Here is a 12844-nt window from a genome sequence, read left to right as displayed (position 1 = left end):
AATTTCTGTTGTTATTTCGGATTTCCAACATCCGCAGTATTTTGCTATCGTATCCTATTAGACTAATTTATTCCTCCTCTTTCCCCTTGCCTCTCTTGGCCATGCACCATCTGAGGCTTAGAATTGAGTATTAACCTGTTCACAGTAACTGTTACCCTGAAATTCCACACAGTGAGTTGCACTGCAATTGTATCAATGAGACATGGGTTGCTCCTGCTGATGGTCAGAGTACAACCGTAGAAAACCACTTCTGGCTGAAGATTGGAGCAGCAGGTAAGTGTCAAAGTGGTTGGCTCACTCAGTTCACATCAGGTAGCTTGACTGGATGTCTCGTGATTATTTTTGTGCCTCTTTCCAAGAATGTCTACCACAGGAGCAGCAGGCAGAGACAGCCAAAGGAAGGACAAGGGCAGGGTACAAAGGCATAAAAGAAGAGCCCACAGCTTACAATGAGTCGCACCTGAAAACCCTTGTTGATGGAATAGAGCAGAGGAGAGAGAGACTGCTGGGAGAAAGCCTCAAAAAATGTCTCTTGTGGCGGCACTGGCATTCTGGTTAAGGGGGCACAAACTTGGGATCTTACAGTATGGGTACCCATCTCCCCAAAGCATGCTTAAGCTGTCTCATGTCACTTGGCACACACTCCTCAGTTGCCAGATTTCACCTAATTCATTTAATCTTGCTGTAGAAGAAATTGCCACACAATGCCCGCAAGAAGCTGGCTTGCAGAGGGGGCACATGACTTTAAAGACACCATCCTCTCTGAGGAGCAGGCCATGAAGCTGGTGCATTACTTGTTCTTGCTTTGGGAGATCGTAAGGTTGGGGGCTTAGTGCCAGTGCTGTGTTCGTGACTGGACACCAACACAATCACGACATCACCTGTGAAGCACCACACAACAACAACAACTTGTACTTATATAGCACCTTTAACGTAGTAAAACGTCCCAAGGCACTTCACAGGAGTATTAAAAGACAAAAAATTTGACACCGAGCCACATAATGAGGAATTAGGGCAAGTGACCAAAAGCTTGATCAAAGAGGTAGGTTTTAAGGAGTGTCTTAAAGGAGGAAAGAGAGGTAGAGAGGCGGAGATGTTTAGGCAGGGAATTCCAGAGCTTAGGGCCGAGGTAACCACAAGCTTCCATGCCCTTCTCTGTCTCTTTAATTCTAAGGGAGTAATGCTCACCCATTCTTGGCTTGTAGCCCCCTTTCCACCACAGCAACAGGGAACAGAGGATGAGGAAGAATAGGAAATATGATGATGAACAGGAGAGATGGAACTCCTTCATTGTGAATTATGAGGACGATGGTGAGGATGATGATGAAGAGGGAGAAGTAGACAGGGTCAAGCCCAAGAAAGAGGTTTTGCAATGACCTCCTACCTCATGTTCCTCTGCCACAGCCCCTTCAAACTCACCCTGTGTCACTGTTTTTTCCCTACCACGCACCAGCTCAGACACTTTTACACTGAGGGCAGTTAAATTGTGTTGGTGAAGATGTAGCAGCAGGTGAGTCACAGAGTGCAAGAGAGCCATAGAAGTGGGTGAGACCAAGGAGGTGGTTGCTAATGGCTTCAGAGTTATGAGATACAGATGTCATGGGTACTCATCTGAAAAGAAGGATGCTCAAGGACCATTACACGTGTACATACAGACTCTTTAGATCAGTCTCTAAGAATGTGCAGCAACTGACAAGTGTTACTTTGGAGTCTACAGCTCTCATTCTGGTGGCAGTTGGGGACAAAATGGACAGTACCCTGCGTGCAGGTTGCCTTCTCTCTAGAGTATTTAGGATCTGATAACTGCCACTAGACCAGCGAGTCTGCTGACCAGGAGGCCCAGCAGAATAGTGGCAGCTGGAGATCACCAGCCTGAGTCTGTTGTCATCCGACCTCCTTGCCACCTCCCCCTTCCTGCAAGAGCACCATGCCAGTAGAACATATGAGGTGGCATAGTGGTTAGCACTGTTGCCTCACAGCGCCAGGGACCCGGGTTCAAATCCGGCCTCGGGTGACTGTCTGTGTGGAGTTTGCACATTCTCCCCGTGTCTGCGTGGGTTTTCTCCGGGTGCTCCGGTTTCCTCCCACAGTCCAAAAATGTGCGGGTTTGGTTGATTGGCCATGATAAAAATTGGCCCTTAGTGTTAGGGGGGATTAAATACATGGGGTTATGGGGTTACGGGGATAGGGCTTGGGTGGGATGGCTGTCAGTGTCGGGACCGGGTGCTAGGGTTTGGATGATCAGCCATGATCTCGTTGAATGGCGGAGCAGGCTCGAAGGGCCAAATGGCCTACTCCATCTTCTATGTTTCTATGTTTCTATGACACCAAGCTGCCCAGGAACAAGCTCCAGATATGCAGCCAGCAATGGCTTCTTCAAAGGAGCAAACTATCACCTTTTTGTATGGTGAAGTTGTGCTAGGCACAGCAGGCTATAACAATGCAGGACACGGGAACTGGAGCATACTAGAGAGCTTCTCCTGACCTGTCTAGGCAATGAAAATGCTTCTTTAGGACCTCGATGGTCAAATAGGAGCAGGAGTAGGCCTTAAGGCCCCTCGAGCCCGCTCCACCATTCAATAAGATCATGGCCAATCTTCTACCTCAAATCCACTTTCCCACCCTATCCCCATATTCCTTGATTCCCTTCTCAGTGGCCATTCTGGAACAGGCCTGTGCCTCATTGTAGCACTCGTCTGATGCTGTTCAGGCAATATAGTGAGGTCATCATCCATGGGCGCATGCGGTAGGCCTTGTAAGCCATCCATTGACTTGATCTTCCTTGAATTGGTTATGGAGGGCTGAATTTCAAAGGATGAATGAATTGTGGTGACTTCCAGCATATCTTACATTAACATGTAGGATGCTTTGCATGTTGTCGCACACAATCTGTACATTCAGGGAGGGGAAGCCCTTCCTGTTGAGGTAGTTGAGGGCGTTTTCTGTAGGAGCTTGAAAAGCAATGTGGGTGACATCTATTGCACCGTGGACCTCGAAAACCTCGTAAAACTGGATGGCCCTACTTTGCTGCTGCCTTGCTCTGATGCTAAAGTTGATGAATTGCCTAGCTCTCATAATGGTTACGTGCCTGTACTGCACCCTGACTGATATTACCGAGATCCCCCATGGTTGCCTGAAATGACCCTGTGGCATAAAAATTCATTGCAGTTGTTGCCTTCACAGCCACAGACAGTGCAGGCAGATAAGTTTCACTGTGGGCAGATAAGTATCGCTGCAGGTCTCCATGAGAAGTGGCAGAGCTCCCATATTCCCTCCTTAGTGAAGCACTCTCTTCTAATACGCATCTGCTCACTTAGGTCATCGTAGATTATGTGTTGTCTGCATATTCTTGACGGGATGTGGGGTAAATATCTGGGCACGTCCTCCTTCAATCCTGCTTCACTCTCATGTCTGTCCTTCCTCCTCCTTCATGAATTGAGAGTATGCCCATAGGGAATACCATACTTGCTCCTAAGAAGCCGTCTTTGGGATTGACAACAATGGTCAAAATCTCCTGTTGGTCTCTCACTGCCAGAAACAAGTCTAAGGCTCTGTAAGCAGAAAGAATGTTTTAAAAATTACTCCAAAAAGTTGTTGCTACTCAAAACTCTTTGAGCTCAGAAACTTTTCACTTGCAGTTGTCTCAGCTGATCCTGGCAGCAGATGTATCTTTTATTTCTCATTTCTAACTTCGTGTATTAAGAGTGTAAAGCAAGGAAATGCAGAGCTGGGCACTGACCCTCCAGCATATCATATATTATTTTATTATATCCAGTGCTGGGTACTTGACGGGTGGATTATGTGAAGGGCCCAATTGCGTTTTGAAAATCTTGTAGGTGGGTGAGAGTAGTTGAATCTGAGTGGGAAGCCAGAACAAATGGCTTCTGCCCCAGTTTGGTGTCTTGATTTTACACGGAATAAATGCTGAAAAGCATGTGGAATTTCAGAGCCTGTATTAGTATTTACTTGTTTTAAACTTCGGGTATCATTTGTACTTGCACTTAGTTGTTCTATTCTAAATATAGATATTTTCTAGTCTTGAACTAGATTAAAAGAAAATGTGAATGCCCTAGAAATGTATGGTACATCTATGACTAATTTTCTTTTTTGTTGTTGTACATGTACTTCTTTTTATTCTAAAACTGATTCATGACTATCATAAAACCACACTGGGAGGGAAGTAGAAATGCATTGAAAAGAGAAGTTCGAGTTGGAGTCAGGGAGCTTTTATTTGTCTTGCCATTGTTGTGCAGTTCTGCTAACCCTCATGTTTTAGCTGCTGAAAGGTTCTTTGTACTTTTCCTTTTCAGAAGTTTTCAAGCTTCTCATCCATCTTTTGTCCTTTGTTCAAGTTCATGACTGATGGTTTCAGAAGCGTCATACACAGGCATCTAATAATGGCCTGTGGCTACTGCTGTTTGACACCATGCTTAATTTCATGAAATGAAAGCAAGTAATTGTTCTTTAGAAGAAAAAGGGGGAGGGAAGGCATTCTTACAAAATGTTGATATCTTTGCTGATGCTGGCATTTAAGGAATTTGGCCCAGTATCTGTCCACGCACAAGTGATCCAGTCAGAATCTCATTTATTTTTTCTTTGCATCTTGCACTACTCACAACTTCTGTTCAATTTCACTTTGAATGAAACACTAGCATCTGGAAATTGTCAATTATTAAGCTCTATACAATTGCATCACAAGATGAATCTGTACATTATGTCCTTGTGTTGGCACATCTGTAAGGAAATATTTTAATATGTAGCAGCATTACAGTACAGTTGAAGTTGCCAGATTTAAATATCTATAATGTATTAAAAGTGGCAGGTGGGCCACCATGTTCCATTTTAAAAGAGACCCATCTACCTTCAATATCTGTGAAGCTTGCAGTTGGCACTGTGATAGGGCTGTGCAATATTAAACAATCACATAACGTTAAATCAAAAAAATAGTTGCTGCAGCTGTATTCTTATCCTCACCACTGGGTTGCTGTATTAGTAAGTCCTTGGACAGGTTTTTAAAAATTATTTTTGTGAATAAGAAAAAGGATTTTTTCTCTAAAGCACAGCTTTGTGCTTCTCTGATTTGTGCATATGATCATTCAACTTTTCTTTATAGCGTCATGAACTTTTCCCCCTTGTGGTCCAAGTAGGCCTAGCAGCATTATCTAAAGAACCTTCATTGCTTCTGTCCTCTCCTTCCATCTCTCTTTTTCCTGTATTGCCCTCTTGTCCACCATTAACCCCATTTGACCTGTATACTGCACTTGGTCTTGACTCTCTGGGGTAATTTTGACTTTGGGCGATACCTCTTGATTTTTGCTTTAATTTCCATTGACTTCAATCAGGAGTGATGTATAACGGTAGCTGATCCAATATTGGCCATTTTACACGATCGCCCAAAGTGAAAATTACCTCCTAGTGTGCCAAACCAGCGGAGCTTAACTACAGTATTTAAAAGATTAGATATCCTTAGGAGTTGTGATTATTTAAATGTGTATCTTTTTTTCCTTTTCTCCCTCTCCCTCATACCCACACTTCCAAATAATGTAAAATAAACTAAAGTGAGATTTTAATGAATTGCAACCAATTCAGAAACTAGTACAATTAAACTGTGTGCACTGTTTTTACGTATCAAAATATTGGGATAATGCAACGCTGTGTGTAGAACATCCCATTCTTAAATTTGTTTAGCAAACCAAGAAAAATTTTACACAAAGTTTGAAATTTTAAAATGTTGGTAGTTGGCGACCAATCTCACTTTAAAGTTAGGAGAAACCAGGGCCGGAATTTTCCTTACTAGGGTGGGTCCGGTGCAGGCAGTGTCCATGTCGGGTCGCGACCCCGTTGCTGGCTCCATCCCGCTGTAGAAAATGAACTTGCCTTAATGGGGCCTATTAAGCCCGCCTAGCGCGTTACCCGGCCCAATTAGATGGAGTGGATCTGGTGATGTTATTCATGATGCGTTTTAAGCCAGGATCCTTAAAGGGACCATGGCCACATTAAATTTTAAGTTTAATCTAACATAGTGGTTGTTGAATCTTTTACTGTACAATAATATAATAAAAGTTGTATATGAGTGACAAAGAAATATTTAAATAATATTATCATTAAGTAATATGTCGCCTTCTACAAATGCGATCAAGAACATAATTTAAAAAGTACATTAATTAGGAAGTTATTGGTGCTTTAGTCAAATCTATAGACTTTTGTATCAGTAATTGGTACAAATAAAAGATGTGTGTTTTTATAGGTAATACATAAAATTAAGCAGATTTTAAATGTAATTGTGAAGTGGTGGAATTACAATCTTATGCAAGTTCAGCGGAAGAGCTGTGGAATCCCTGACAAACAGTGTAAGTGGTGCTTACAGTGCATTTCTGGGATTTCTGCAGCTCTTCCATTGAAGTTAACAATGGGCAAGTGAGAGAACCTCTGCAGAAATTCACCCTAAAGTCTCAGACTGAAAAATTACATTAGTCGTATTCAGGGACTGAAAGCAAATTGAACCAGTGGAATGAGTGATGAGAATGAAATTGTTATGGTTGATGACTTGATTTAATGTGTAACTGGACAATCACAGTGAGAAAAACCTGACCAGAAACAACACAAAAATTGTATATGTCATTTTTTATAGTGCAGATCATTCACTGCAATTACTGTGAGGTTGGAAGGAAACAGCCAAGAATGGCCAGTGAAAAATGTATTTCCCTCACCATCCAGGTTAGCACTTACAACTCTTCAGGAATTTCCGAATTAACATTTACCAGTAGCTTTTCAAGTAGAACAGAATCTCCATCAGTCTGTTAGCTGACGTAATCAACATATTTTTTATTTTGCTTTGTTTTCCATGCTGTAATCAGCAAGTAATCAGCTGGAGCAATGGCCACAGCATGCACGCATCAGGTTGACAGACAGGTTCCTGAGCTGCGTGAATCCCGTGGCCATGCAGGGAAATTTAAAAAGTAGGGGGGAAAAGACTCCTAAGTGCCTATAAAGCACCTCATAATGATTTCAATTGGGTCCCCCGCCGCTGCCGGTCGGGTCAGCTCCTCGGTGACAGACATGCCTGTGGGAAAGGAGCATGGGAGCGGGATGACATTTTTTGATGAAGTAACAGGGAGGATTGATAAAGGGAATGCATTGGATGTTGTCTACATGGATTTTTGGAAGGTGTTTGACAAAGTACCACATAGAAGGCTGGTTAACAAAATTGAGGCTCATGGAATAGGTGGGTCAGTGGCAGCTTGGATAAGGAATTGGCTTAAGGACAGAAAACAGTGAGTTGAGGTAAATGGCCGTTTTTCAGACTGAAGGATGGTAGACAGTGGTGTTCCCCAAGGGTCAGTGCTGGGGCCACTGCTTTTTTTATATATATAAATGACCTGGATATTGGAATACAAAGTAGAATTTCTAAATTTGCCAATGACACCAAACTTGGGGATGTGGCAAACAGTGATGATGATACCAATCGACTACAACAGGACATAGAAAGGCTAGCAGAATGGGCAGGCAAGTGGCAGATGGAATTTAATACAGAGAAGTGTGAGGTGATGCATTTTGGCAGAATGAACAGGGAGAGGCAATATACACTTAATGGCACAGTTTTAAAGAGTGTGCAGGGACAGAGGGATCTGGGAGTTAATGTGCATAGGTCCCTGAAGGTGGCGGGACATATTGAGAGAGTGGTTAGAAAAGCATATGGGATCTTGGGCTTCATAAATAGAGGTATTGAGTACAAAAGTAGAGAAGTTATGCTGAATCTTTATAAAGCGCTGGTTAGGCCACAACTGGAGTATTGCGTCCAGTTCTGGTCACCACACTTTAGGAAGGATCTGAAGGCCCTAGAGAGGGTGCAGAGGAGATTTGCCAGAATGGTTCTGGGGTTGGGGGATCTTAGCTACAAGAACAGGTTGGAGAAGTTGGATTTGTTTTCATTAGAACAAAGGAGGTTGAGGGGTGATTTGATAGAGGTGTACAAGATTATGACGGGTTTTAGGCTAGATGGGGAAAGGCTGTTCCCACTAGTTGATGGTACAAGACTAGGGGACACAGATTTAAGGTTTTGGGCAAGACATACAGGGAGGATGTGAGTAAAAACTTTTTTACGCAGCGAGTGGTGAGGACCTGGAACTCGCTGCTGACAGAAGTGGTGGAAGTGGACACACTTAGGCCTAGAAATTCACTATGGCCCCGCCAGCTGGCTAGCGCCCAAAAGTTAGCGCTGGGCGGGAAGCCTATAGCGATCGTCAGATATTCATTGTTAGCGCCCCAATTCGGAACCGGGCGCTATACCAGGGTGTGCCCGCCTCCGCTTGGGGCGCTGACACTGAATATCAGCGCTCTTGGCGCCGCTGCGCCAGCCGCTGCGGAGCGGCAGGCTGCGGTACTGCAGGCCTCCTCCTTCTCTTAAGGGGGAGCTGCCTGCAACGGGGAGATCGCCGTTGGATAGTGCCGGCAAATGAGCCTGGCACCACGGAGAAGTGCCGGGCTCGCGGAAAGCAGCCGGCAATGCCGTGGGGGGGGGGGGGGGGTGGTGGAGGAGGCCGGGGAAGGAGGTGCGGGCAGGCGGCCGCCGAAAAAGCAGCCGGCCGCACCTTCCGCTTTAAAGCGCCCCACTAAGGCAGCAGGACGGCCCCATTTTCTGGTCGCTGTTTGCGGCCGCTTCGGAGGAGGCGGCCGCAACTAAATATGGGGATCGGGCCGGTTTCGGGGCGGAACCGGGGCACTGCGCACACCGATGACGTCATCGGTGCCGGCGCAGCGCTAACGGCTACCGCCGCCAATACCGCTGCGCTGAATATCTGCGCAAACTCATTTCTGGCGCAAAATCACTCTTTAGGCGTTAACTGGGCGCAAAGCTGGCAGCGCCTTAATGAATTTCTAGGCCTTAATGTTTTCAAGGGGAGACTGGATAGGCACTTGAGGGAAATAAACTTGCAGGGCTATGGGGATTGAGCGGGGGAATGGGACTGACTGGATTGCTCTACAGAGAGCCGGCACGGACTCGATGGGCCAAATGGCCGCCTTCTGTGCCATTATGACTCTATGACAGCGGGTTCACGACCTTTCCCACCTGACCCACTGTCGATCGCGCCCGCTACCACCACGGAAAATTCAGCCTAAAATTGTTGGGGGTTTGCTCAATACATCTGGTCCTCCTGAGTGAACATGAACTGGACAACTCTGAAGACATTTTATGCACCTGTTGAAGTTTCTGACTGGTTGCTTTAAGGTATTCGTTGAAAAAGGAAGAACGTCTGTTAAACAGTTGGTATTTATTTTTTAAGGAATCATTGTTTTTCAGTCATTTTTGGAGTTCGGGATTACTTTGGGAAATGCGGGCTGGGATTTCCCTCCTTCCGCTGATTGTTTTCCAGCAGAAGTCGGATGAAAATGGATCAGGGACGTGCTGCACAGCATTTATGGGCTGGCAGATTATAAACATGCAAATGTGGGGAAAATATCACCCAATATGTTTCCTGTCATTTTGCCACAATAACACTGAATGCAGCGTGCTGGGGCCAGTAGAGGGGATTTAAAGTTTTTTTAAATGCAGGGAGCCTGTGCACAGGCTGTGGCACCAAATTCAAAATGTTCAAAAAATTCTAATATTATCGAGTTTTAGCAGCAGCTGTGGTGGGATTCTGAGGGTTGGTGGATTTGTTCCTCAGGCAGATCCTCGGCAGAGGCCTTGGGCCACCAAAATCAGGCAAATGACTCCCCCGTGGCCGGAAAATCGGTCGGGGGAACATCTCTGGGAGGGGAGCTCTGTTGCGCCGAAGCTGCGCCCCTCTTCCGCTAAGACAGGAAATCAAGGCTATGGTATTTGAACAGATCCCTTTAGAAACTTAAGCAAACTGGTTAAAATTAATATTGCCCAAGACAGGAAAGCTTTGTTTCTATTTTTAAATTTGTTTTATTTCTTCTCAATAATAGTTTCACTTTGAAGTGTATATATTTTTAATTAATATAATAGGCTGTATTTTGCGACCCCTATGGGTGCGTCCGAGGTGCGCACGCGCTCGTTGGGGCCGCGCAAGTGCCAGGTTTAGGCGTGCGAAATGCATGCGCTGAAACCCGGCACTTGCAATCTGTCAAGAATCTTCTTGATAGATCCTTCGCATTCATGGCCCAGAAATTCGGGTCTCCACGGGTGAGTACGCATGGGGTACTCACCCGTAGGCCTGATGGAAGTGCCGGTTTCCTGCATGCACTGCACATGCGCGGGAAACCGGCACTTCCGTTCCTCTGAACGAAGAGGTTCAGAGGTCCAATGCGTGCGCGGGGGAGGCTGTGCGTGCGCATGGAACTTCCTTTTTTTTTACAGGTTTTTCCATGAAGGTAAGCCTGCAGAATTTAGAAATTTAAAAAGCAGGCGTAAGGCCTGCTTTTTACAAGGTAAGTGGTGAATTAATTAAAATTAAAACATTTTTTCCACAGGTTTATTATTTTTAAATACTTTAAAGCAAGGTAAGTTGATTTTTAGCCCCGTTAGAAAATAAAATTATTTTTTTCAAAAATTTAAATTATTGTTTAAAATAGTTATTTCGTGTAATTTATAGTTTATTTTTAAAATGTGATGTTTTTAAAAAATTTATTTGAAGATTTAGTGCTATTTTGGGGCCGTAGTATTTATAAGTCTTGACAGCACTTCGAACTAACTGCGCCCCTGGGATACGCAAGCACTGCGCGCCGGCAGCTGGGCCAGGCCCCTGATAGGAATTCCACGGGGCCCTACAGCTCAACGGCCGGCGCACAAGGTAAGTGCAGATCGGGGGTTTGCACCCCCGGGAAGCCCCCAACCCGAATTTCTGGGCCCATGGGAAAAGGGCCTCTGCGGGTGGAGAGTTGCGCTATTTGCCCAACTTCCGCCCGCTGAAAGGCCGTGGAATTCTTAAGTCTGGTAAAAGCAGGCATAAGGCCTGCTTTTACCAGCATAAGAGTTTTAAAAAATAGAAAAATAAAATGTTATCAATCACTTATACATTAAAAACCCTGTCCAATAAGGTAAGTTTATTTTTAGCCCCATTAAAACATTTTTAAATTTTTTTTTTAAATATTTAATTAAATGCCATTTTAATTAATTTTATATATGTAATTTAAAAAATTTCATGTGCTCGTGTATTTTTTAAGTCATCTCCATTCATACTTTTGACAGTTCCGTACATACAGAACTGTCAAAAGTATGAATGGGGATTCCCTTCTTTCATTGGTTGGGCTGGTCCACATGATCCCGGGGCGCTTGCGAACCACATGCGCCCCTGGGACACGTAGGCCTCTACGCATTTCAACCAGGAGAGACCCATGATCGCAAGCCTCCGTATCCTCTGGACCACCAGGTAAATGCGTAGAAAATTTGATCGGAGGCATCTGCCCGCGGGAAGCCTCAGATCGCAAATTCAGGCCCAATGCCTTAAAGGTTACAATAATTAACAAAAATGTACTGTATAGGACTCCAGCTACCTGATCTTCACACTGTAACTTGGTAACACTGTTGCGACCTTGTCTCCCATTGAATGCGCTCTGAGGCTCTGTGAAACTGAAATGTTGGAACAGATTAAAACGATCTTTACTTCGCATGCAATTCCTGGCCTGGATGCTGATACTAATTTATTCAATCCTCTCAAACATATCAATTTTTACAGGAAATGCAGGTTAAAGTTTAAGCAAGTGTGTTCTGCAAACATAACGTCCAGTGAATGATCATGAATCGTTACACTTCTGCAAACAATTTGATTTGTGTTAAGGCATGTTCAGAAACCAGCTTGCAGTTATACTTGGGGCCAGCACAAGAGAAGACTTCTAGCAGTATGTGCTAAGCTGACTTGTTTTGAAGTGAAGTTTGGCAGTGGCCTAGCCTATTTTTATGCTTTCAGGACAGCTTCTGCATAGACATCTGTGGGAATCAATCCCAAAGACTAGAAGATTCCAGGCTTAGACCTCTCAAAGTGGTGGCACAAAACTCTTTTTCTTTTAGTCTCAGTAAAGTTCTCCACTTTGGCCTGTCCTACATGTACTAATTTATTTGGGCTATGGTGTTGTATTCTCTCACTTCTAACCTTTTTAAAAATAATCTTCTAAACAGACTATTGGTCGGTGCTCCGAAAGCAAAGGCATTTCCAGAACAAAAAGCTACTGTAACAGGAGGATTGTACAAATGCCCCATTACACCCCAAGAAAATGACTGTGAGCGTGCCATTTTTGACAACGATGGTGAGTGTTCATTATTAAACCGAGTTTACTGTCAAGCCAATGATACGGACAACCCCATTGAAAATGTTTAACCAGAAAATGCTGCGGGCTTGTAGGCAATTTTTTAACCACCAGGAGGGTTGAAAAGAATTTCATAATTTTCCGTGTATTGCACAGTATGTAAATTAACATTAAAAACTCCTACCCTTTCTTTACAAACCAAACTTGGGAAAGTTAAACAGCAATCCACAGACCACCCCCTACCCCATGTTTCAGTGATGGACAAAATCATAGTTGCCAACAGCTCAAGTTTTGCACATGCAATCAGCTTTTTCAGTGGCCGTTTACATGACTTATAGGACCCTTAAAATACTCCTGAATCTTTGGAGCTTTAAATTGCTCCATTGATTTGAGATTGTTAGTTAAGTTTATTGGCTATGCTGTAATTCCAAATAAAGTCTTCGGGGGGAAAATTCAGTTGGTAGCGCCTTAAGAGGGCGCTAAGTGGGGCGCAAAGCAACTAGCGCCTGGGCGCGGCGATATCTGCGCCTCTCGTGAAATTGACTGGACATTTTGCGGCGGCGCTAAACAATACCGCCACGATCTGCTGCGCCGGCAGATCGTGACGTCAGTCGAGTGCGCAATGCCCCGTTAG

At 44.4% G+C, this 12844-nt stretch overlaps 1 protein-coding gene across 3 annotated transcripts in view; it reads left to right on the top strand.

The window, feature by feature from the left end:
* LOC147120367 (integrin alpha-6-like) overlaps nt 1–12844 on the top strand; it is a 100187-nt gene that overhangs the window by 40142 nt on the left and 47201 nt on the right. For all 3 annotated transcript variants that reach the window (XM_085986196.1, XM_085986194.1, XM_085986195.1), the window contains exon 2: nt 12083–12210. In XM_085986196.1, the coding sequence (XP_085842322.1) occupies nt 12083–12210 (128 nt within the window). The remainder of the gene's footprint in view (nt 1–12082; nt 12211–12844) is intronic.

This window comes from Somniosus microcephalus, chromosome 4 (genome assembly GCF_052327205.1).
Source record: "Somniosus microcephalus isolate GS21.2 chromosome 4, FLI_Smic_1.0, whole genome shotgun sequence".
In the NCBI taxonomy this organism is placed as follows: Eukaryota; Metazoa; Chordata; class Chondrichthyes; order Squaliformes; family Somniosidae; genus Somniosus; species Somniosus microcephalus.
Note: the sequence above shows the minus strand (reverse complement) of the source record. Positions and strands in the feature narration are given on the sequence as shown.